This window comes from Aotus nancymaae, unplaced genomic scaffold (assembly GCF_030222135.1).
Source record: "Aotus nancymaae isolate 86718 unplaced genomic scaffold, 86718_ANA_hifiasm-v0.15.2.pri h1tg000041l, whole genome shotgun sequence".
Lineage (NCBI taxonomy): Eukaryota > Metazoa > Chordata > Mammalia > Primates > Aotidae > Aotus > Aotus nancymaae.
The window spans coordinates 25,747,501-25,772,127 of record NW_026988455.1 but is presented as its reverse complement, the minus strand read 5'-3'; the positions used below and the strand labels follow the sequence as shown (position 1 = coordinate 25,772,127).

The 24,627-nt window shown below is 42.0% G+C and overlaps 1 protein-coding gene across 4 annotated transcripts in view; it reads left to right on the top strand.

Moving 5' to 3' along the window:
- The window catches only part of FAM120A (family with sequence similarity 120 member A), a 118,773-nt gene that overhangs the window by 23,840 nt on the left and 70,306 nt on the right, over positions 1 to 24,627 (top strand). For all 4 annotated transcript variants that reach the window (XM_021671900.2, XM_012463587.3, XM_064361594.1 and 1 more), the window contains exons 4-5: positions 19,905 to 20,033; positions 20,935 to 21,031. In XM_021671900.2, the coding sequence (XP_021527575.1) occupies positions 19,905 to 20,033; positions 20,935 to 21,031 (226 nt within the window). The remainder of the gene's footprint in view (positions 1 to 19,904; positions 20,034 to 20,934; positions 21,032 to 24,627) is intronic.

The following is a 24,627-nucleotide window of genomic DNA, read 5'->3' as shown; positions in this document are numbered from 1 at the left end:
CAGGATCTGCACTGCCTTAAAAAGCAAGCAACAATGCTACCATCCCTTGTTCTCAATCTTATATGTTAGATAAATGTATAAGTGTCCTTGAAAATTTCCCCTAAGGAATTCCTTGTGCCACGTACCTAGATAGAAGGAAATCTTTGAGCTGGTGTTAATTTTCTTACTTAAAAGTTTTAGTTTTTCTCTAGGTATTATAGTCACTTGTCACTTAGAGCAACATCTTTTGCAATTGGTATTTGATATCCTTTTGCATTTTTGCAACATCTTTTGCGTTTGGTATTTGATATCCTTTTGCAACATCTTTTGCATTTGGTGTTTCATAACCAATTTTCTACAATTATAAAATAGTCTGAAGCTTTTTGGATGATGGAGGAGACTCAGATTCATTAGAGAAATGATCCATTTGTACTGTTTTATTAAAACTTAATATTTTTCTCCCTTTTGATTCCCTTCCTGTTTGTGATAGTAGTGGACAGCAGAGAGGAGGCACTTAACTCTGATTTTCTACAGTGGAAGGTGTCTATGTTTGATGTGAGCATAGGAGTAATGAGTGAGATTGGCACGAGGCACTGGAAAACTTCATCTTGGACTTGTTAGTGACTCCTGTGATTGTAATGATCATTTGTCAGGTTCAAGTGCCTTTCATGACTTGGGGAGTTGGGAAGATGGGAACCTTGACTTTGTATCTTCTTCCCACCCTGTGACTACTTCCTTACAGTAAAGGGTGGCGGTTAAATTGGGTGGTTTCCAAAGGGACACTTTCCTGTAAAATTCTGAATGCTGTCATAATTACCCTCCCTCCATACAGTTTTAATTGGTGGCTAGTTTCAAATGGGAGTTTTTCTTCCTACATTTTAATTTATCTTTAACTTTGGTGATGATACCGAAAAGCTTAAGTAGAATTCCTTTCCTCCTTTCATTTTGTTCCGTGCTATTTAAAACTCTTTTTTCCTTTTCATCTCTGGCATGCTGTAAAATATTCTCCTTTTCACCCTAACGGGGTTTGGTATGAACTGTTTTCAACTTCTTGTTCAAAAATTAGTTTTTCTCCTCTTGTTAGAAATTACTTTTTTGGCCATAGAATCCCTCCTGTACGTTTTCATTAATGAAGTGATGTGATCTGTCATCTGGGTGATGCCATGATTGAAATGCGGATTGGGAAAGTGCAGTGTGTAATCAGCTAGACTTGAGAGCACTGCACCTGTGCTCAGTAGATCTGTTAAACATTATGCTTTTATAAGTTAGACATAAATGAAGGCTTGTTTCATAGAAGATTTGTTTTGTTTTGAAGAGCAGGAGTGAGATACTCCCAAGGTCTCTGGCTATATGTGTATGTTTAAGTTAAACTAGCCCTGCTTCATATGTCACAGGGTTAGAAGTAAAGAGCTGTTTGAAGAAATATTGGAAAACTAGCTCAATCTCTTGACAAGTGATTAACGTCATTTACATGTGTCTTTTTCCTAAATTTTGTTAAGAAAATCTTTAAGTATTAAAATGTGGAAAGAATAGAGAAATGTGTATCCATATATCCACCATCTTGGTTCAATAATTATAAACATTTTGCCATAAAGCATATGTCTGTGTTTTGTTTTGTTTGATAAAAACCATTTGAAGTAAGTTGCAGATGTAACACTTTACCCATGAAAACTTCAGCTTGCTCCACCATGTCAGCTTGCCCCACCACTTCCTAAAAGTAAGGACATTCTCTTACTTTATCATACTACTCCTACCACACCAACTAAATAATAATTCTCTAACATTATTTTTTCTGAGACAGGGTCCTGCTCTGTCACCTGTGCTGGAGTGCAGTGTCTAATATCATTTAATATTAAGTCCATATTCAGATTTTTTTCAAAGTCATTTGTAGGTTTTTTTTTTTTTTTTAAATTGGGATCCAGTCAAGCTTTATGCATGCATTTTGATATTAGCTGAGTACTTTTATGGCATATTAGAGAAGCACATGGCATATTATGTGAAATTATGAAAATTATTTTTCAGATGACTTGATAAGTTACAGGATTTTAAAGTCACACCTGAAATTCAAGCACACCAGGTTTTGAGATAAGTTCAGAAATTGCATTTGTTAGCCACTATTTTTTTTTTTTTTTCCCAGAGTCTTGCTCTGTCACCCAGGCTGGAGTGCAAGGGCGAGATCTCGGCTCATTGCAATCTCTGCCTCCCGGTATACTCCTGCCTCAGCCTGTTGAGTAGCTGGGATTACAGGTGCCCACCGCCACACAGGCTAATTTTTGTATTTTTAGTAGAGGCAGCGTTTCACCGTCTTGGCCAGACAGGTCTTGAACTCCTGACCTCAAATGATCCACCCACCTTGGCCTTCCAAAGTGGTGGGATTATAGGCGTGAGCCACCACACCCAGCCCACTTTAATGTTTGACCCTTCATTCACATTTTTGTATGCAGCACCATTTCAGTCATTTTAATATAGATAGGAGAAATTGGATGTGGTTTTCTCCCCATGAGTATGACTGATGAATGTGCTGCAGAATTGTATGTGTCCCACCTTCTATTTTAGTCTCTGTTTTTCTTAGTTAGAAAACCAATTGCATCTTTTGAAAATTTGGATAGTTGTTATGTATCTCCAAGATATTTTGAGTTTTATTTTTTGAAATATTCTTTATGTTTTTGTATTGTGTTGAAATGATGAGAGGTTTAAGATGATGGTATTGCATTTTAAGAGGTGCTTTGAATTGATTAGATATTAACGTCATAGAACATCAACCCTCTGTGAACGATAATAAGTTGTGGCTTTGGCAAAAGAGTACAAATATCATATGATAAAAGGGATGGGCCAAGAAGGCTCAAACGTGAGGATGCAAAATCACATGTCCTTAACAGCTGTTTTTCCAGTATACTGTGTTAGAAAGGGAACCAATAAAAATCATGAGAAAATTTTATCTTTTTACTATCTGATGAAAATCACAAAATACCATGGATAGGAAGTCATTAGTAGTCAATAATTTATGTGATTCCAAATCTTCAGTATGTTGATAACACTCTGAATTTTTATTTATTTATAAGTAGCATCCTTAGACTCATCTTTTAAACATATGTCTTTACCAATTTCACTACATGCGTTCATTCATTCACTGTGAATTTTTAACTCTCCAGCTGTCATTGAACCAGCTACATCAGTTAGAAATTGTAAAGTCGGCTCTCACTGTCCACAGCCCTGGTCGTGCTGAAAGAATAGCATGTCTGCTTTGGGGCTCTGCGGGCTCAGAAGCACAAGGGAGAATAGCTGTTAAATCGTTGGGTAATATCTGCAAAGGGGAAAGCTAGGATGGGAACCAGATTCTGTTTTATCCTGTTTTATTAGTTAGTAGTAGATTGTGCTTATTATTAGCTTATGAAGGCAAGTTGGACATACTTAGAACCTAAAATTGGTAGAAGGCATTAAGAAATAGGATATAAGGTGACTTTTTCATACCTCAGTGGTAACTTTAAGAGCTCCTAGTAAGGTGGGTGTCAAATTTTTTATGATTAGATGCAAAAAATATTTCATATATGTTCAGGACAGTTGGGCCATTTCATGTAACATGTAAAATTGTAGGATGGGGTTGGGGGTCAGCTAGCTTCTAAGATGTGGTCAATTCTATAATGAGAGAAAGAAAACAAGAGTTATGTGTTCCTCCCTATTCTTCGGGAGACCTGGCTGTTGAGATTCCTCACTGCAGTCCTGGAGATGCCTAGGCTGGGCTGGAGCGTGACCTCTCTCTGTTCCCAGTCCCAGGCCCTGCAGAGCAGGGAGCCTGGCCGCAGATGATACAGAGCAGGCTGGAGCAGGGTGGGTGAAACCCCAGGGATGCACAGGCACCCAAGCCTGAGGCTGTGTTTATCTTACTTTGCTCTAAGTAAGTTACTCTGTGTGATTGGAAATGTAAGAATCATTTATGTACCTGGAAGAGTTGAGATGCACTCCTGGAATGCCTCCCAAACAGTGGGGAAGGCCTTCCACGAGTGTATCCCATTTCCTTGCTCATTTAAACTTTTTCCTATGGCAGTATTTTTTAAAAGGGTCATATCTTTAATAGGGAAAATACATTGAATATCCTTGCAATGTGTTTTTGGACTCAGTGTTAGGAGGATTCATGATCATATTTACGGTAATGAAAAGTGGGCTGGATGCATATTGGTCTTTCGAAGAAGCTCCCACTGCTTGTGTTGCTTTGGGCTTCTATGCTCCTTCCATGGTTTTGGTGTGGCTGACAGTGTTGTTGCATGAGAGAAATGGAAGGCCTCAGGCAGCCTGGTACTCACAGAGCTGAACCCACAGAGCATGGGCTTCAGTTCCGGGCCCAGCCTCTGTGTCCCTTCAGATGGTGGTCCCATGCCTGCCTCCTCCTGTGCCCTGAGAGCGGTCAGCCACTCTGTCTGCCTGGTCATAAGATTTAGCGAACCTGTGGGTGCCCTGTATAGCTGGCATGGACTGTGCTCATCAGAGGGGGACTGCAGCTGTGGCAGTCCACCCTGGCTGTGGACACGTGCTAAGTGAGCAGTTTTTTAAAATGTGCTTTTTGGGGTTTTAAAAATTGTATGATTTTGGTTCCTAATTGGTTATGGAAATATTTTATTTGGGGTGGGCATTTTGTTGTTTTAATGTTTAAAAATGTTTTATAGATGTTTGCTGGCTTATTTTTTTTTAACATAATTTCTTGCTGCCTCTGGTTTTCCTGAATCTTGAGTGATACTTTTAAAACGTGTTCTTTAGGGCCAGCAGTGGGGTCTGGCTCTGAGAGAGTAGCGAGGAGGGTAGCATCAGGGTCTTCAGAAGCAACGACAGCAGGGATGTCAGTCTGGCCTTCTCATCACAGGGACCATGTCACCTCCAGGGTTGGGATGCACAACAGACCCCACAGTGGGCCAGTCTAGTAGTAGCTCAGGGCCCTTTGAGACAAAGAGGAACTGAACAGTCCTCTCTCTTGGGCTTCCCAGATGGACACCTGGGTGGCTGCTGCAGCTGCTGTCCAACCTGTGGTCCTAGTGACCACTGTGCCTGGTGCCTGTCTCCGGACTATGGCTAGAGGTGCTGGAAGGTCTAATGCAGTGCCTGGAGCCAGCTTCCGTCAGAGAAAAGCTGTAGCATTTCAGGCACTTTGAGGCTTCATTGTGTGTGACATACATCATGTAACCTTGCTGGAGCTAGGTTGGTGATCAGCTGACTTGATCGTTCTGAAATCCTTTCTTAAAAAATTAAGTTGAGTATAAACTGAAAATAGAAAGATGGACTTATTTCTGACTTTCACCTATTTTGTCATAGCAAAAAGGGGTGGTTCTGATTCTATGAACCCTCCAAGGAAGGAGTTTCTTCTTACATGTTAGTGTTAATTGAAATTCACTTCATATATTTTCTTCTTAATAAGTCATTATATAGTAGTTTAGTAAGAGCTAAGAAAAACTTCCTAAAATCTAAGTACTTATTTGGCTTTAGAAAATATAATGTTAGGGGCCTGAAAGGTAAGTAGATTAAAAACATTCTTCTGTTTCTATTTTATTTTATTTATTTGTTTTTTAAACATAATCTAAATATTGGGGGAAAAAGAAGAAAAGATGAGGTAGTTTGAACTCTCTGATTTTATTAATCTTTGTAGCCTTCATATTTCTATTGCATTTTTACTGTCTTAACTAGAAGCCTATGATATCTTTTTTAAAAAATCTTTTATTATAAAGATAATAAGAAAAAAGTTAAATCATTACAGAAATATGTAATGTGAAAATGAAAGGTACTTATAATCCCACTCCTCGGAGCTAACCGCTTTAAACAGATTGATAGCTGATCCTTCGAAGTTTAATAAAAATGTCTGTTTTGCTAGTGGTGGTCATCATTGTCACCATCATCATCATGCAGGTGATGCATCGTGTGTATGACATTAGCTAAATGTTCTTAATTGGTAATGTATACAGATTCGTTGTACCGGATTTTAAGCCTTAAGTCTTGAAAACCTGAATTAAATAAGAAATTTGTTCTTTGCTCCTTTTAATTTGTATATGGGGTGGTTAAATGAAATAATTTTAAATACAAACTGAACTCAAAAGAATTTCTGCTTGTTTATATCTTCCAGTTTCCTTCTTTGTTCCCTGTTTGTTTTAAAATACAACTGGAAAGCTTAGAATTCTGAGGAATCTGCTGGAATCTCTTAGGCCTCAAGAATAGTTTTTCTGTCTCTCTCTCTCTTTTTTTTTTTTTTTTTAAGCGACAGGGTCTCACTCTGTTGCCTAGGCTGGAGTGCAGTGGCTGTTCACAGATGTGCTCATGTGCAGTACAGACGTAAACTCCTGGGCTCAAGTGATCCTGCTTCTCCTGCCTCAGCTGCCCAGGTAGCAGGGACTACAGGTGTGCACCACCATACCTGGCTTCTGTCTTTTTTTCACAGATGAGGAGTGGTTCCCCAGTCATATTGCTGGGAAGAGAGGGACAAAAGTTGTGGGAGGTTTATGCTCCTTCCTTGTTACAGGATTGCTTTTAGTTTGGTTCTTCCCATGGAGTGAGTGGGACTGCCAAGCAGAATTCTTCCTGATTAACTTGGAATGGACAACCCTGCCAGCAGGAGCAGGAACAGAGGCCAGCAAGGGAAAGACAGACACAGTCTGAATGGGATCTGAAAGATACTGTGTTGGTAGCACTGGCACTTAACGATATCTCTGGGAGAGAGACCTGGAGTAGAGCAAGCAAAGAGAAGCTCAGTAATAGTGTCTTTGCTGACTATGTTTAAAAAGAAATTTTTTTTGAGACAGAGTCTCGCTTTGTCACCCAGGTTGGAGTGCAGTGGCGTGATCTTGGCTCACTGCAACCTCTGCCTCCCAGATTCAAGCGATTCTCCTGCCTCAGCCTCCCAAGTAGCTGGGACTACAGGTGTGTGCCACCACGCCTGGCTAATTTTTGTGTTTTGTGTAGAGACGGGGTTTTGCCATGTTGGCCACGCTGGTCTTGAACTCCTGACCTCAGATAATCCACCTGCCTCGGCCTCCCAAAGTGCTGGAATTACAAGCGTGAGCCACCACGCCTGGCCTGTTAACTGTGCTTAGATCTAGAATGCTCTTGTTTTATTTTAAATAAGCAACATAATGTCAGTCTTAAAAATGAGTGTGTAAACATTGTCTAGCTTACTTCCTACCCTGTGAGTTCATAACATCAGCCCTGTTTCTAACCAGGCCTTCTCTATCACTTTCTGCTTAGCATATTCACCTTCCTCTGAATGCCATGGTGACGCATGTGTGAATTAGTGCCGTGTCCTAGTCCTACTCCCATGGCTTCCCCTCCGCTCCTGGTAGATCAGACAGACACTGTTGTTGTACTCTAACTGTACACCGAGGGCTCCTCAACCTAGAGAACATCACCCTTAAAACATTTTGCCTGGGAACTGCCTCCACCCGCTGCCCAGCCAAATCTGGCACCAGACTTGGTGACAGGCAAGTTCCTTCTAAGACACTCTTGGTCAGAAACAGACGGCTTGCACTGGGCACAGTAGCTCATGCCTGAAATCCTAACCCTTTGGGAGACCGAGGCAGGAGGATCACTTGAGCTCAGGAGTTCGAGACCAGCTTGGGCAACATAGACCCTATCTCTACAAAAATCAAAAAACTAGTTGGACGTGGTGGCATGCCCCTGTAGTCCCAGCTACTTGGCAGGCTGAATTGGGAGGACTGCTTAAGCCCGGGAGATCGAGGCTGCAGTGAGCCTTGATCTGTGCCACTGTGCTCCAGTTTGTGCAACAGAGTAAGATCCTATCTCAACAAAAAATAAGTAACAGAGGGCTTGCCAGCAGTAGTCCCAGCTATGTCCAGCATCTTGATTTCTTATGTCTCTTGCTTATAGGCCTTGTCCAGGGTCAACTTCTCTTCCTGATCCCCTTGCTGTGTCTTTGAGACTTTAGCCCATGTCACCGGCCTCTTCGTCCTTACTGACACCATCCCCTGCAGGCAGTGTTTGTCATGGCCTTCTGCAGTAGAGTCCTTCATTCTCTTTGACCAGTCCCAGGGTGGATGCATGGTGCCGTCTCAGACTGCCACTTGCAGAGTAATCCTCCCACTCCCTTTTTAAATACCAGCTTTATTGAGATACAAGTTGATATACCATAAAATCTACCACTTTAAAGTACATGGTTCGGTGACTTTTTAGAATTCACAGAGCTATGTAATCATCTTCAATGTCTAATTTTAAAATATTTTTGTCACCCCAAAAAGAAGCCATGTCCTCATCGGTGGTCACTCTCCACTTCTCCCCTTCTATAACCCCTTGGCCAGCCACTAATATGATTTCTGTCGCTATGGATTTGCCTATTCTGGACACTTATAAATAGAATCACACAACATGTGGTCTTTATGTTTGTCTTCTTTCACTGAGTATAGTGCTGTCAAGGTTCTTCCATGTTGTTCCATGTTGTAACATATATCTGTACTTTAGCCTTTAAAAAAAAAAAAGAAACAGAGTCTTGTACTGTCTCCCAGGCTGGAGTACATTGGCATGATCATAGCTCACTATAACTTTGAATTTCTGGGCCCAAGCAATCCTTCTGCCTCAGCCTCCTAAGTAGCTAGGACTATTGGCGCATACCACTACATTGGGCTAATTTTTAAATTTTTTTGTAGACACAGGGTTTCACCATGTTGCCCAGGCTGGTCTCAAACTCCTGGCTTCAAGCATCCTCCATCCTCGGCCTCCCAAAGCATTGGGATTACAGACACGAGCCCTGCTCCCAGCCTACTGCATTTTTTTTTTAAATGACTGAATGATATCCCATTGTGTGAATATATCACATTTTATTGATCTCTTCATCAGTTGGTAGACACTGGGTTATTTCTATCTTTTGGCAATTATAAATATTGTTGCTACAAACATTTATGTGTAAGTTTTTATGTGGATGTTTTCATTTCCCATGGGTATATGGCTGGGAGTAGAATTGCTGGGTCATGTGGTAGGTCTATGCTTAGATTTTTTTTTTCTTTTTTTTTTTTGAGACTTGCTTTTTTAGAGTCTCACTCCTTTGCCTAGGCTGTGGCATGATATTGGCTTGCTGCAGCCTCTGCCTCCCAAGCTCAAGTGATTCCTTGCCTTAAACTCCTGAGTAGCCAGGATTATAGGTGTGCACCACCACACTTGGCTAATTTTTGTATTTTTAGTAGAGACAGGGTTTCACCATGTTGGCCAGGTTGGTCTCAAACTGCTGACCTCAAGTAATCTGCCTACCTTGGCTTCCCAAAGTCCTGGGATTACAGGCATGAGCCACCTTTAACTGGCCTTTGCTTAGGTTTTTGAGGAACCACCAAACTGTTTTCCACAGCAGCTGCACAGTTTATATTCACCCCAGCAAGGTGTAAAGGTTCTGATTTCTCCACATCCTTACCACTGCTTGTTATGTCTATATTTTTTATTTTCTCCATCCTAGTGAGGTTGGAGAAACCTCCATTAAGATGAGGTTTCTTATTTTTGTTTTGATTTGCATTTATTTGACAACCAATGATGTTGAATATCTTTTCCTGTGCTTATTGGTCATTTTTAGACCTTCTTTGGATAAATATCTCTTCATATCCTTTGCTTATTTTCAAATTGGGTTATTAATCTTTTTATCATTGAGTTCTAAGGGTTTTTGTTTGGTTTTTTGAGGCAGAGCCTCACGCTGTTGCCCAGGCTGGAGTGCAGTGGTATGATCTCAGCTCATTGCAACCTCTGCCTTCTAGGTCCGAGTAATTTTCCTGCCTCAGCCTCCCAAGCAGCTGGGACTACTGGCGTGCGCCACCATGCCCAGCGAATTTTTGTATTTTTAGTAGAAATGGGGTTCTGTCATGTTGGCCAGGCTGGTCTCGAACTCCTGATGTTAAGTGATCTGCCCACCTCGGCCTCCCAAAGTGCGGGGATTACAGGCATGAGTCACCACGCTTGGCCTACATTCTAAGGGTTTTTAATATATTCCAGATGCAAGTCTATTGTTAGGTATATGATTTACAAATATACTACTGATCTTTGCGATACGTTTGTATCTCAAACTGTTAACTTAAGCAAAGAGTCAAACCCAAAGAAAATCTGTCTGATCACATTTATATAAAACTCTAGAAAAGGCAAAATTATAGTGATAGAAAGCAGACTTGTGGTTGTCTGGGACTGCAGTGGGAAACAGACACAATGGTCCTCTGGGGTAATGAGAATGTGATATTTTCTTGATTGTGATAGTAGTTGCATTCTTGGATGCGTGTGTTGTAACTCATTGAATTATATGCTAAAATTGATGGATTTTATTGCATGTGAAATATTTCAGTAAAACTAATTTGAAAAATGCTGGTGTCTTGACTGTAGGCAGCCCCTCCATGTGAGCAGTATCATTCTATTCTCCTTCATAGTTACTGTGAACATTCATCACTCTCTCCTGGGCCTCTGCTCAATTTCACACTGCTTTCTCTTAGCAGATTCCTTATGCCAGAATATTGACACTTTCAGGCATGGTCCTCCTCAACTTCTCTTTCCTCATATACACATTCATTTTCTCATTTTTACTTCTTTCTTTTCCAGCCTGACACTGGAATATTCCTGGCCTCCTTGAGCCTTTGTCATTAAACATATCTGGTGGGACTCTGTATAATCTCTCCCTCTGTCTTGGTTCTTGGCCCTCAGTTTGTAAATATGAAGAGGTCTTCCCCATGTTCTTCTGACTACCATCTTGTGTCTCTCAATGCTTAACTTCCTTCTCTTTAGTCTCACTGTCGTAAGATGGCTTTGTTAAGACCACCGATGCCTGTGTGAGCGGATCTTGTGGATGGTTTTCAGCCTCATCATCATCCTCCTCTCCTCACTGGGGCCCTCCTGCCTGGCTTCCCACATGTCAGTGTTCTGTAGTCTTTCTTTTTTTCGCCCTCGCCTCTATTGCCTCCTACGGGTTCCATCTGTACTGTGATTCTCACACTTTCCTGGCAGATCTGTGCTGAAGTCTCAGCTACCATCAAATACATTTCTCCAGACAAGTCCCTTTCCCCGAGCTCTCCATCCAGTCCTCTCTACTTGGATATTGCACTGCATGTCAGATTTGGCATTTCTGATTTATAGATGTCTTCATCTTCTCTAAATTGGCTTGTCCTCCTGTATTGTACTTGCCACCTAGTGTCCTTGCCAGTCATCCAAGGTAGAACTTGGGAGTCATCTTTGATTCTTCCCCTTCCTGAATCTGCTTTGATATTTCCTGAATTACCATACCCTCTCCTTACTTCTGTTTCCATCACTGCTTTCTGGGATTCATGCAGGAGCTATGAACCCTCCTCTCCCTCTTGCTGATCTTTTTCTTGGCTGTCCGTCTTCCACATGGATAACGGTCTGATCTCATCATTCTCCTGTTTAGAATTTTTCAGTGACTCTCTTCATCTGTAGCAGTGGTTTGAATTCCACGAATCTGTTAAAGAAAAAGTTGGAAGACTACTGTTGTGTTGCTTACTCTTAATTTTTCTAAACAAGAATATTGGAAGAAAAAGGAATTCACCGTCTACCATCTTTTCATTAAATAAGCACATTTCAACACTCAAAAAAGGCGCAATTTTGAACGGAAGATAAAAAGACCACAGTGCTGTGGCTAAGTGTGTAGAGTCCACTCAGCCACTCACCTGGTTGACTGTGGTAGGTACTTAGTAAGCTCTTCTATAAGATGGGGACATTAACAGTGACTACTCATTGAGTTGTTGTGAGGATTAAATGCAGTATGCATCCTTAGGGGACAGCTTGGGTACACAGCCCTCAAAACTATTAGAATATGTGACAGGTATTCCCCCAAGAATGGAAGGTGACACAGTATACTACAGTTTCCTCCTTGGACTGGTGGCACTTTTTTGTAAAGAGATCCTGTCACTGCAGGATGGCGCCCAAGTTCCAGTAGGGCAGTTGAAGCCACCTCTGGCCTGCCTGCCTTTTCGTTCTAGGCTCCAGGCCTGTAAAATGAGATGAAGAACATTTCTTTGTTCAGTTTAAATCCTTTAAGTACTTCAGTATACATGCATAGCAGTTTCCATCTTTGGAGTGATGATCACGCTTAGCATTATTTGTAATTAATTGAATCTTAACAGCCTTTCAAATCTTTATTTAGTCAGATGTGTACAGAATACTGATAGGTATCATAATGTTTCAAGTATTTTGAAGCATGACTATTAGTGGTATCTGACAATTCTAGGGTCTACATGTTTTCCTTTCTCTTGACTATTGTAGTAGAAAACTTTGGGCCTGCAGGGTGCATTCAATGATTCTGTAGCTTGGAGGGGTTGGTCAGAAGCACAGACTGCTGGGGCCAAGGACTATGGTGGTGACAGTTTCTTGGGGACCACACTTTCAGCTTCACCTACCTTGGATGACCAAGGAAGCAGTTCTCCCTCCTCACTCTCCAGACCTGTGGTCCACTGTGTCCTCTCAGGGGCTCCCTTAGAGACTGGAGCAACATTTTGTCACCAACAAGAATGTGAGTTTCTTGAAGTCAGGAAACTTGAAGGGTGGTTCTGTGTTCCTTTTCTAGCACATACCTCACCCATGAATGGATATTGACCAAATCGAGCCTCCGTTTCTCTTCCTTGAAATTGCCAAAATGCAGAGTACTTCGCTGTTTTCAACTTGGTAATGAAGTAGAACAGTTCTGCTTCAGCAGTGATACTCTGTGAAACTTGCGGTTATATACATTTGCATTTTAAATGAGCAGCCAGGAGACACTTTGGGAGCAGTGGCACCAACAGTCTCAAAATCATTTAATCATAGTTTTGTATGGCGTATTAGTGGATTTTAGAGATTAGGTCAGACCCTGTCAAATGATCCTTTCTAGTGGTACATTTTAGGGAGTTTCAAGAGTTTTCAGTCAACATATTACATGGAAAGGAATATTGAATTTTATTGAATCCTTTGAGTACTGTGGCATGTTGAGTTTGATTTAACAGTTGGAATATTACATGGTAACTTCATTTAAATGAATTCACAGCCATAGGAAAAATGTTTAATTTTAAAGATATAGCCAAGAGTGAAACTGCAGATTTTTAAAGCAGTGAAATACTAGAAAATAGTGAATAAATAAATAAATGTATCTTTAGCAGTGGCTAAATTATTTATTATTTTGCTTTCAGGAACCAGGAAGAGATTGTTTTCTTTGGGTTTCAAGTGTTGTTATAGTGTAATTGTTTCTTAGCTTCCTTAAGGTACCCCTTGAATGCATGAAGTAATTCACTGAAATCAGTGGCTCTAAGGCATCAAAGAGCTTTTCTATATGGAGTAGCCACCAAGCAGCTTCAGTGAGGGCTTCCCATTGAAGCCCCCTTTGAGGACGTGCCTGACAGGTTTCCATCGACTTTTGTGTCCTTGTAGTATGTAGTATGGGTGCCAGCGTCTACCCTTCACCCCTAACACGGGTCCCGTAGATAGATTGGTGAGAACACCTACTGCTTGTTCTGCAAGTTAGCCCTGGGGGTGTCAAGCTGCTTGGAGATGAGGCCAAAGGCTCACCCTGCATGGCCACAGGAGAAGTCCAGCCAGTGCTCCTAGCACCACCCATGTGGGGAGCAGGCCCAGTGATGTGGCCAGGCTGGTGCCTACGTCACTGACCCAACTTCAAGATTGTAGCCTCCTGGATGTTTTTTTTAAAAAACAAAACAAAGGTTGGCAAGAGTAGCCAAAGGACAGGAGATTGTCAAGGGTGACAATGGGATGCCACCGCTCATGGATTGTGACATGTCAGGGAGATAGCCCTGCGGCATGCTTGCCTGGATCAGGTTTGGTGGCATTCGGCCTTCAGCAAGGCCCTACATGCTATATCCATCTGTCAGTGATGTTTAGAAGACTGCAGTACACGTTTTTAGTAGGAAATGATGAGGAGATTTAGGGAACGATAATGCTAAAAGTTAAAATCTTTAACATAAGAGGATATTTTTGCATGGAGACGATGATCAATTTCTACACAAACAGTATCTATTTGTTATTTAATGATTCTGCCTGGAAGCAAAGGGGTGGTCTGAATCTTTTGGAGGTCTTTTCCAGTCCTAAATTATTTTCTTCACCTACAAAGCGGGTAAAATTTCAGTCACAACTAGTGAAATTGCTATGCAGTGACATGAAAAAGGCAATTTGATCATAAGTATTTGCTTGTTAATTAAATAAAATTTACTTACTCAACTTAGAGATAGAATATACATGTGGATCTAGCTCTAGATATGGTGCAATTTATTTGACTTTTTTTTTTTATGTTTTTGGGCTACGGTTTAAAAAACTGATTAAAGAAAGCAGAAGAGGAAATAAATGGGACATTAATTACAACATTTTGTAGCCTGTCTCTAAGCAGCAAACACTTCACTTGTTTAGTTTGAGTGTTAATTTTGTTTTTATGAATAGGCAAGGATAAATTACTTTAACTCTCCTGTGCAGTTACTGCTGTGATGAGATGAACCACGTGCTATTTTAGAATCTCAGGGAAGGTTTAGCAACACAGTTATGATGCTTTTCATGGACAAACAAGTCTTGATGTGTTTTTTTCCCAGTTGGCAGTATATTGATAACTACCTTCATGTGTGTGGTATTTATACAGGTGTATATGTATGTGTAGAGATATGTAGATAGATAGTATATAAATTAACTTTTCATACTTATATGCTTTTATCATGTTAAAACATTTAACAAGTTTCTAAGGGATTTATCTTAGAATACATTTTATTACCAAGTTTCCCTGGTATATTTAAATAAAGATATATCTACAACTATCCTGTCTAGATATCTATCTATCTATCATCTATCATCTGTCTATCAGTTTTCTTCAATGTAAAATATCTCATGTAAAGTCCATCCTTATGTCCCTGTGGTGTTGCATTTCTGTCTTCTAGCCACTTTCTCGTGTGGCAGGGATGGGGTTTGCTGATGTGACCAGGCCCTTAGGACAGCACCTCTGACTCCTGCACGTGGGTAGTGAATGCACGCCAGGTCCTGACCCTAAGGATTAAACAAGACATCAGGGAGCTCATCCTGGATTGGATTTAGAAGGCTAGATTAGGAGCCATCCGGGACGGAAGCAAACTTCTCTCTGCACAGGCTCGTTGCTGCCTGTGGAGCGGGGTGAAGGAGGGTGGCTGGTGGGGAGGGTAGCTGCATGGTCAGCAAATTATAAAGGGCCAATGTTTTCAACATTAAATCAGAGGTAGCATGTTTGATGTTATTGAGCCACTCAGAAGAATTTAGAGAACACTTTAAATTATAGCATCTATTCACTTCGAGGATCTTTTAGCTGCATGTTGTAGGGCTGGGGACAGTGATGATGAGGATATCCACAGGAACAAAAGCAGTAGGTTGTGTTGTTTTTACTTTGAAGTGGGATGGAAGCGCAGCAGGGCTGCCCAGTTACTTGTGGTATCATGGATGTAAGCCATCGTCATGGGCTGCACATGCCCCTGGGAGACAGGAGGCCCTGCATCCTTCCCTGTGAACTTCTTTACTTCTGGGGAGAGCCTATTGCTGTTCCTGCTTGCTCTGGCCCGGAAGGTTGACTCATTTGCTATGCAAGGCCCCGGGCTCCCCAGGTGCAGATGCCTGTTGCAAAACAAGAAGCAATGGTGGCAAAATGAACATCTCCCTAAATTAAACCACAAAGTTTAGGACAAAACTATTAAAAATATGATCTTCGAATGGTATGGTCTTGTTTATGAGTATATTTTGGCATTGTGTTCAAACCAAAGTTTATTGCAGCCAATTTAATGTACTCTTCTCTAGTAACAGCTCATAGATCAGAAATTGTCTCTCTTTTAAACCTTCCCATCCATATCAAACAAAATAACGTTGAGGTTAAGAGGGGCCCTTTCTCTAAATGAAAATACAATACTTATCCTATATAATTTTGGAGGGCCCAAAGATGTGGAAACAATGTATTTGTAAGAATTATATTAAAAATCGTCATTTGATAAACAATCAATGAAGATTCAATCCTTAAAATCAATCCTAATGCTATATATCAAACTTGAATGAGAGCAGTTTCAGCATCAACTCTTGAACAGTAGGAAACAAGAGAGTACCCAAATCTGCTCTAAAGGAAGCAGCACCGGCTGATGTTCTGCTGAGTCTCTAGGTGTTCAGGACCTGATTACAGGGAAAACAGAATCAAACAGGTAGGTGCTCTGGACCCAAGCCCTCACATGGTGACCTGCCTCCTTCCTGGGGGCCCACTGTCCCCCCAGGGGCTTTTGGGTCCCTGTGGATTTTGGGCAGAGTCCCAGGAGCCAAAGGACCACTTGGGAAGGGCTGAAACTTGGCTTCACAGTCAGCTAGCTTCTGTCTATAGTGGTCGTGTTCTTTCTGGAACTCCTGAGCACTCTCTTAGTGGACATGGCAGCCATCCAGCCTTCCTGGGCCCTTTTCTCATAGAAGAGGATCTCCCTCTGAAACTGGAAGTGTCTTCCTTCAATTTCCAGTGGTTGCAGGTCTGACATATGCGGTTTAAGTACTCGTGTGCCTTGCAAAGTCTCTGATCTAGGTCCAGGCAGTAGTCATCCTCCTCCGTGGACTCCTACTGAGGCCCCATCATGGGTTCTCAGTGCAGTTCAGGCAGAGTGGAAAGCTTCAGCTGTAGCTTTGCGAGTTCCTTCCCCAGCTGTGCCCATGTTCCCTGCAGAGAGGCCTGCTCGCCAATCAGACTTTGGATCTGTGCTGTGCATTCTTTACTCCTTTGGAATTCTTCCCACAATTGCATATCTGCTGCTCCAGTCTTTCCTTCAGGACATTTGAAGGATGCACCTAAGTCACCATCACCATCCACATATTTTGGAGGAACTTGTGGCCAGAATACTAGGGGACCACCATATTCTGCTTCCCTGTTCCACTTCATTGCCAAATCCCCATCCTTCACATGGTCTCTACTGCTCTCCAGCAGGTGCAGGATGCTTGGAGGGGTGTACGGGACAGGGAGGTCATTCTCCTCACTCCAGCATTTGTGGCCTGTTCTGTTACTGTCTTTGCCTGCTCTGGCCTTTTCGTCTTCTCTTTCTGACTACAAGCATTGCTTCCGTCTCACAATTTCTTGGTTGGGCAGCTCTGCAGGTTGCTGATGGCCAATTCTGTCATTCAGATCATCTGTGCTTTGCCCCAGAAGATCTTCTCCACCATGCAGTGAAGCATGTGGGACCTGCTTTGTTCAGTCACTTGGGGAAATTCAGGAGGCCTGCTTTTCTGTGCTTTTTTCAGAAGCTCACCTAGTCCTGGCAGGAAGACCTCGTTTCATTTGGAACCCTCAAGTAGAGGATTTGGAGTGTTCAAGGACTGGCCTCTGGCATGGGTGATATTAGGCTACCACCGGCCTGGGGTGCTAGCCGCATCTTGGATCTGGCCATTCCGTGGACCTCATCCTGGGCTGAATCCCTTTGGGCTGACTCTTCTTTTCTTCCCACTGTATGTCATGAACGTAAAGTCCACCACAGCAGTGCACATCCAGATCACCCAGGGTATCCATAGGTTTGCTGGTACTAGTTTTAGGATTCTGTACATCACTAATACTGCTGCCCACAGGGGGGCCAGCAGCAGCCGAGTAGGCGTTGTATGGTGGGCAGCAGGCCCTCTGTTGCTGCCAATGGCTCTGCCTCCATTTGTCAGTGGCCTGTGGGCCACAACTGACCACTCAGAACCCTGTGGAGGGTACCATTTCTAACACAAACAAGGGCTGCTGCGATAGATGTGTGAGAAATAATACAGTACTATATATAAAATGCTTGAAAGCATATCTGGCTAAGACGTGTTAGCTAATATACTCATGATCCTCAACAACAAAATAATAGTAACCTAATACGCCTTTATAACTCACTGGAACATACCCCTGTTTTGTGCTTTCTTCAGCTACAGAGACTTGGAAAGGTGAGGCACTTACCAAAGGGGACTCTGCTGTTTTACAGCCGCCTCCTCACACACATAGAGGCTTTGAGAGCAGGGCCCTGGAGGGGAATGACAGAGAAGTCATGTCAATTTTAGGTTTTTCAGTACATATAATAGAAATGTTTACACAGTTCTATAGTCTATTAAGTGTGTAATGGCATTACGTCTGAAACATCAGGTACATCCTTTAATAAAAAATACTTTAGTGTCAAAAAATGCTGTGATTGCTTGAGTCTTCAGTCAGTTGGAATCATTTTGCTGGTGGAGGGTCTTGCCAATGGCTACTGACTGATCAGGGTGGTGGTTGCTGGAGGTTGGGATGGCTGTGGCAGTTTCAGAAAATTGGACTACATTCAAGTTTGTCACATCAGTTGACTCTTCCTTTCATGAAAGATTTCTCTATAGCCTGCGATGTTATTTGATAGCAGTTTACCCATAGTAGAAATGTTTTACAAAATTGGAGTTAATCTTAAACCCTGCCACTGCTTTATCAACTAAGTTTATGTACTATTCTAAATCCTTTGCTTTTATTTTGATATCTTTGATGGCATCTTCACCAGGAGTAGATTCCATCTCAAAAAGACAGTTTCTTTGTGTATCCGTAAGAAGCACTTTCTCATTTATTCAGGATTTATCATGAGATTGCAGCAATTCAGTCACATCTTCAGGCTCCACTTCTAATTCTGGTTCCCTTGCTATTTCTACCACATCTGCAGTGACTTCCTCCACTGAAGTCTTCAACCCCTCAAAGCCATTCATGAGGGTTGGAATCAACATCTTCTAAACTCCTGTTAAGGTTGATATTTTGACCTCCTCCCATGAATCATGAATGGCCATAATGGCACCTAGAGTAGTGAATTCTGTCCAGAAGGTTTTCAATGTGCTTAGTCCAGATGCATCACAGGAGTCTATCTATGGCAATTCTAGCCTGATTAAATGTATTTCTTTAATAATAAGATTTAAGTGTCAAAATTACTCCTTGATCCATTATGGGATGTGGAATGAATGTGTGTCAGCAGGCATGAAGACAACATTCATTTCCTTGTATGTTAACATACAAGGGCTGGTCCCTCCGCAGGCTCTTGGGAGGATTCTGGCTTGTTCAGCCTCGAGCATCTGAGGCCCCGTCATGCCGCATCACTGTGCACAGATTTCCCTGCGTCCTTTTTCCACATTTTGAGGACCCTGTGATTCCCTTGAGCTCATCTCAATAATCCCGGACAGGATTCTTATTTGGAGGTCAGCTGACAGGCAGCCTTCATTGAACTTTGCCCCGTAATGCAGCATATTCACAGGTTCTGGAGAGGAAGATGTGGACAGCTTTGGGAGGTCATTGTCCTACCTACCACAAAGCTCTTATTAGGTGGTTAGTCTTCTTTTTCAACTTGTTAACTTACCTTTTTCTGGTATCAACTGTTTTTGGCTAATGAGGTGTTCCTACACTTTATTTGATATTCTCTGTCACTTTCCTCAAACATGTCCCTCAATGGGCAGTGATACCATTTTTCTCCAATTACAGCTGAAGTTGGCCTTTGAAGGTGGATTCAGGGACTTGGGAATTGCATTTATGCTTATAGTTTCAGGGAGTCCTGGGCTCTTACCTAAAGGTCCCACTGCTGCAGGCCTTTGTCTTTGTTGGTTGGTGTCAAAAGAAAGGGAGTGAATGGTGACTCGAGGCCTTCTTTCTGGGCTGCTTTGTGCTTCGCTTGTTTTGGGTGCAGCTCCTGGGCTTGGAATTAATTGCAAACAGGTCTTGGACCTCTCAGAAGTGGTGGAAGGCTGTCAGATGCTCTTTTTACCCAACACAGTTTAAGCAGCTGAGTTGTATTTCATCCACTGAAAGGAAAATCCCGTTCTTGAGCTTCGAAACGTGAACAACTTAGGGAAGTCTTAGGACCGAGATCTCACAGGTAGACAATCATCAGACACTGATAGTTATCTTAGATGGTAGCTCCTTGTTGGAATTTCTGACTCCTGCATTCAGATTAGCCTGGTTCTGGGTGCTCACCACCTACTGTTGACACCTGTGTTTGTTTTCTCAGGTCCGGGCCCACCAGCTGGTCTTGCCACCTTGCGATGTAGTGATCAAAGCCGTTGCTGACTATGTCCGCAACATTCAGGACACCTCTGACTTGGATGCCATAGCTAAAGATGTTTTCCAGCATTCACAGGTATAAAAACAAAGAAAGAAACAAATAAAAACAACAGATTTATGGGATAGGACTTTGCATAGTGGTGTGGCCAGGTTTCGAAGAAGGAGACTTGAGGGTGCAAGCTGACTGGATGGGTCTGAGAGCTCTTGCTTATCTCGTCAGGCTACTGGGAGAAAGCTGCAGGTTGCAAGGCCAGAGGCTGAGGTAGCCTGGCCATGCTCCCTGCCAGCCAGGAAGTCACAGCCGCCTCACCCAGCTTTTCCAGCCTGAATAAAAGGAGGGAGATTCAGGTAGATGGTTGGTGAGGTCTCAGCTGCTCCTAAGTTCTTGATCTCAACTTAATAGGATCTGTATTGCAGAGTTTTCAGAACATGAACTGTATCAAGTCAGTCATATGGTATTACAAATCTCTGAATTTGTCTCTTTCCTTCTGGTGATGGTCAGGGATTTTCTTCTTTTTTTGGGGAAGTAGGCATGCCAACAAGTTGGCATCAGTATAATAGGCGAGGTTCTGTGGCACTCCCGCTGTGTCTCTAGAGAGCTGAAACCCTGGGCAGGCGCATCCTCAGTCTGTTACTGCCATCCATTCCCTGGTGCAGATGGCTTGAGAGTCCTCTCTGGGCAGGACCAGAGACAGAGCAGAGTGGAAGTCAGAGAAGTCCTAGAGCTAGAACCCAGGGCCCTGACTACCACTTTGGAGTTCTGCTCTTTTAACTACCTTGCTTTAAAAGAATTCACATTTGGTTTGATGTTTTTCTAATAATCTCTTTATATTCCCTGAAATTTTTAATGTCATTCTAAATTCTTATCTAACTTGAAAAGTTGCAGATTATTATACATGTGCTGAATTATAAAAATATTGAGATACACATGACCAGTGACACACTAATTTATGAAGGTTTTCCTGCCTTTGTTTCAGTCTAGAACAGATGACAAAGTTATTCGATTTAAGAGAGCAATTGGATATTATTCAGCGACTAGTAAGCCTATGTCTTTTCATCCACCACATTACTTAGGTAAGTAAATAAAAGCCTCTCTGTAATCAATATTGACCATATGATAATCCAAATAGGGTTAAATATTCACCATAGAATCTTGTAGGTTTATGCTTTTGAAACATGATTTTTCTGTAGTTATAGCCAAACTTCCTGGGCAGACTCAATAGCAATCCCTGAAAATATTGAGGAGGAAGAGAAGACTTAATAGCCTTTGTAGGTTGTAGAAGAATCAGAGGGCATGATGCAGATGAGGCAGCAGGTCGAGGGGATGTTGATGTCTTGGCGCCTCTGAGATACCACTTCTAAGTAAAGAATTGCCTGAGGACATAGAAGGGCCTCCACAACTGCAAGTGACTTCATAAATGCGATGTGTTTCTAGTTTCTCTTTCTTTGATTCCTGCCTTTTATTTTTTAAATTCTTTTTTGTTGTTGAGTAGAATCTCGCTCTATCACCCAGGGTGGAGTACAGTGGCGTGATCTTGGCTCACTGCAACCTCTGCCTCCCAGGCTCAAGTGATTCTTGTGCTCCAGCCTCCCGAATAGCTGGAATTACAGGCATGCACCACCACACTCAGCTAATTTTTGTATTTTTAGTAGAGATGGGTTTTACCATATTCGCCAGGCTGGTCTCGAACTCCCAGTCTTAAGTGATCTGCCCATCTCAGTGGATCAAAGTGCTGGGATTATAGGCATGAGCCTCCATGATCGGCTTGCGAAAGTTCAGAGATTTGAAATTGGGGAATAAAAATATTTATAAGCTGTCAGCCTGAAGCCTGCTTCATATTAACCATCTTGTGGAGGTTATAAAGCATCAAACCGTAAGTAGAAGTATGAGAAATAGACACCAACTCTCGTTTAAATTGTGTTGTTTGCTTCAGATAAGTTAACAAAAGAATGTATGTTCAAGAGACTTTTACTGGAATGAGACTTTATATTTATTTGAGAAGACTAATTCCAAGATTAAAAGTGGCCTTAAGAGCTGCACATTTCATTTATTCAAGTGTAGTGTCTGCTGTGTGTTAGGAACTGGGCATCGGAGATAGGGGCATGGCACTGACTTTGGCCGCCTGTGTATGTGGCTGGGTGATAGACAAGGAAACATGACCTGTGCCGATGCCCTGTAATAAAGGAGGTATGGCTTGTAACCTGGAGACTGGCGTGGGTGGAGGCCAGGACTGCTTGGCCCGGGCCTCCCCACTGCGAGGTCAGTAAATGGCCGCAGCCTCCCAGTGGGGCTCTTTGCTGCTTTCTTGCTCCCCTCCAATCCTTTTCTTCCCAGCAGCCAAACTAATGGTTAAAAATGGCAATTGGACTGCTACTCCCATGCCTAGAATTCCCCATTGGTTTCCCATCACACTTGGAATAAATTCCCAACTGCTTACCTTGCATCCTCCCCGTGATCTGAGACCACTGGCTCCTCACTCCTGAGTGCAGCCTCCTTTCTTGCCTTGCATGAATGAGCTAGCTTCTGCCCTGGGCCTCTGGGCCAGCTGTTGTGCCTGGAGGGCTTTCTCTGACCAGCTTGTGTTTGTGCCCTTCTAATTTGTGAGATCCAGGCTGTAATGTTCTCTAAGGTCTGCCTGGCTTTAAATCTCTGCACACACCTTGGCTTCTGCTTTTTACCACTACCACCCTTTCCCCTGTCATTCCCCACAGTGTAGTCTGGGGTAATGAGGGCCTGTTAGTCACCTTTACTCTTGTATCCCTGGTGGATAAATATTTGACTGAATGAATTGATCCACGGTTTTTTAAATCAAGAGAGTGAAGTGATGAGATATGTTTTAGGATTATTCTTGGAAAAGGGGCATAGAGCATTGGCAGGAGGGAGACTAGTTGTACACTGTTTCTTCCGGTAAGGTGAGGCGTATGGGACCAGATCGCGATATGTCTGCTGTATATCCTGCACACACAAGAAGTCTAATATTTGCTTGTGGGGATGATGGGAAGCATGAACATTGACACCTGGGGCCTACTGCCTTCTGACCTTGGGTTCCCTATTTTATTAGAATGGAGTCATTATGTGAATATTAAAGGAAAAGGCATATGTAAAGTGCTTTAGTGAAGTACTTGTTCAGTCATTTAATGCCCTTTCAGGTCATTTTGCCTATAAGAATAACAGATACTGTCTGATAGTAGATACTGTCATTATTCCGATTGGCAGAATGGCCTCAATCGACACTGAATGATTGGGCATTGGCGTGAGCAGTGAGGGGCCTGAAAGTAGTACACAGGTGGGGCGGGCAGTCTCTTATGTTTCTGCGACGCTGGGCTCCTGTGGGGCAATCTGCATGGCAGGTATAGTTTAGAAAGTCCTTAGAGTGTACTTGGGACTAGAAAATCTACTTAGGAGAAAATTTGGAAGATAAGTATGGGGAAACAGGACACTTAATTAACATTTGGCATTGATCTGGGCTCCTGATAATCACGAAGACGTTTTGAATAGGCAAGGTGAATTAAGTTTGAATGTCTTAAAAATATGTTCTGTCAAGTGCTTTTGTGTTTTTATCAAATTGTTAATATTTTAGATAAGTGTTTTAGAGATACAGTTTACTCAGAATTTAGTATTACTTTCATTTTCACTACTCAGTGGTTTATGGAGAACAGGAAAGTAACTGGTAGAGTTTGGGATGTTTGGGATGATAGTTTTAGGCAGATTAGTGTACGTGTGAATTGCCTGTAAATCTTCCTGTACAGCATTTCCTGATGTTTCTGGCTGTTGCAGAAATGAGGGTTGTATGTAGAGGGACTAACCAAAAATTCAGGCACAGAATGACAGCCAGGCAGGAAGTTTGGGCAGTGTAGAATTTCAAGATGACTGTTAGGCAGCCTGGAATGGCAGGAGACAAACCTGGAGAGAGGATTCAGGCAAGATTGGGAAGGACGTTTTGTTTCAAGCTATATACACACAATTCGGAACTAGCAGAAATGGATTCTTGTAAAAATAACTTTAGTTTTTTTTCCTGCTAACTCTGAAGAAGCGTAAGTTATATTAACTCTCATTGATTTTTACCCTTGCATACTACTGGGATCCTACCAGTGAAACTAACAGGATGAGGACTGGAATCTAAGACAAAAGTCTAGAAGGAACAACATGGAGTCGGGGGGAACTTTTCTGTTCCAAGTTAGAACCCAATATATATTTTCCATAGAGATATTTTTATAAGTAGTAGATAGGTCTTTGGTCATTTGTCACAGAATCCAACCACAGTCCATTATGTTATTCTACAGGAAAATAATTCGGAATTTTGAACAATCTATGTGGGGGATATTTCTTGTTATATTAGAATTTATCTTATTAATCATTCAGAAAGTGGAATGTGTATAGAGTTTTGAAGAAATTTTAGGGTAATCATATTATAAACTTAGAGCATGGCTATTGGCGAAAAACATGGGCAAGTTGATCTAGCCAGAGATTTCTAAACTTGGCTAGAATTTTAGATTCCACCTCAAATCTGCTATTTCAGGATCTTAATTGGGCCTTAGGATTTATATTTTTTAAAAAGAAATGTTCCTAGCTAGGTACCACTTGGCCTGGCTTTTGGGAACCACTACTCATCCTCTGTGCTTTTTCTTGTAAGCCTGTAAATCTGTCTGCAGTACTGAGAAAAATACCT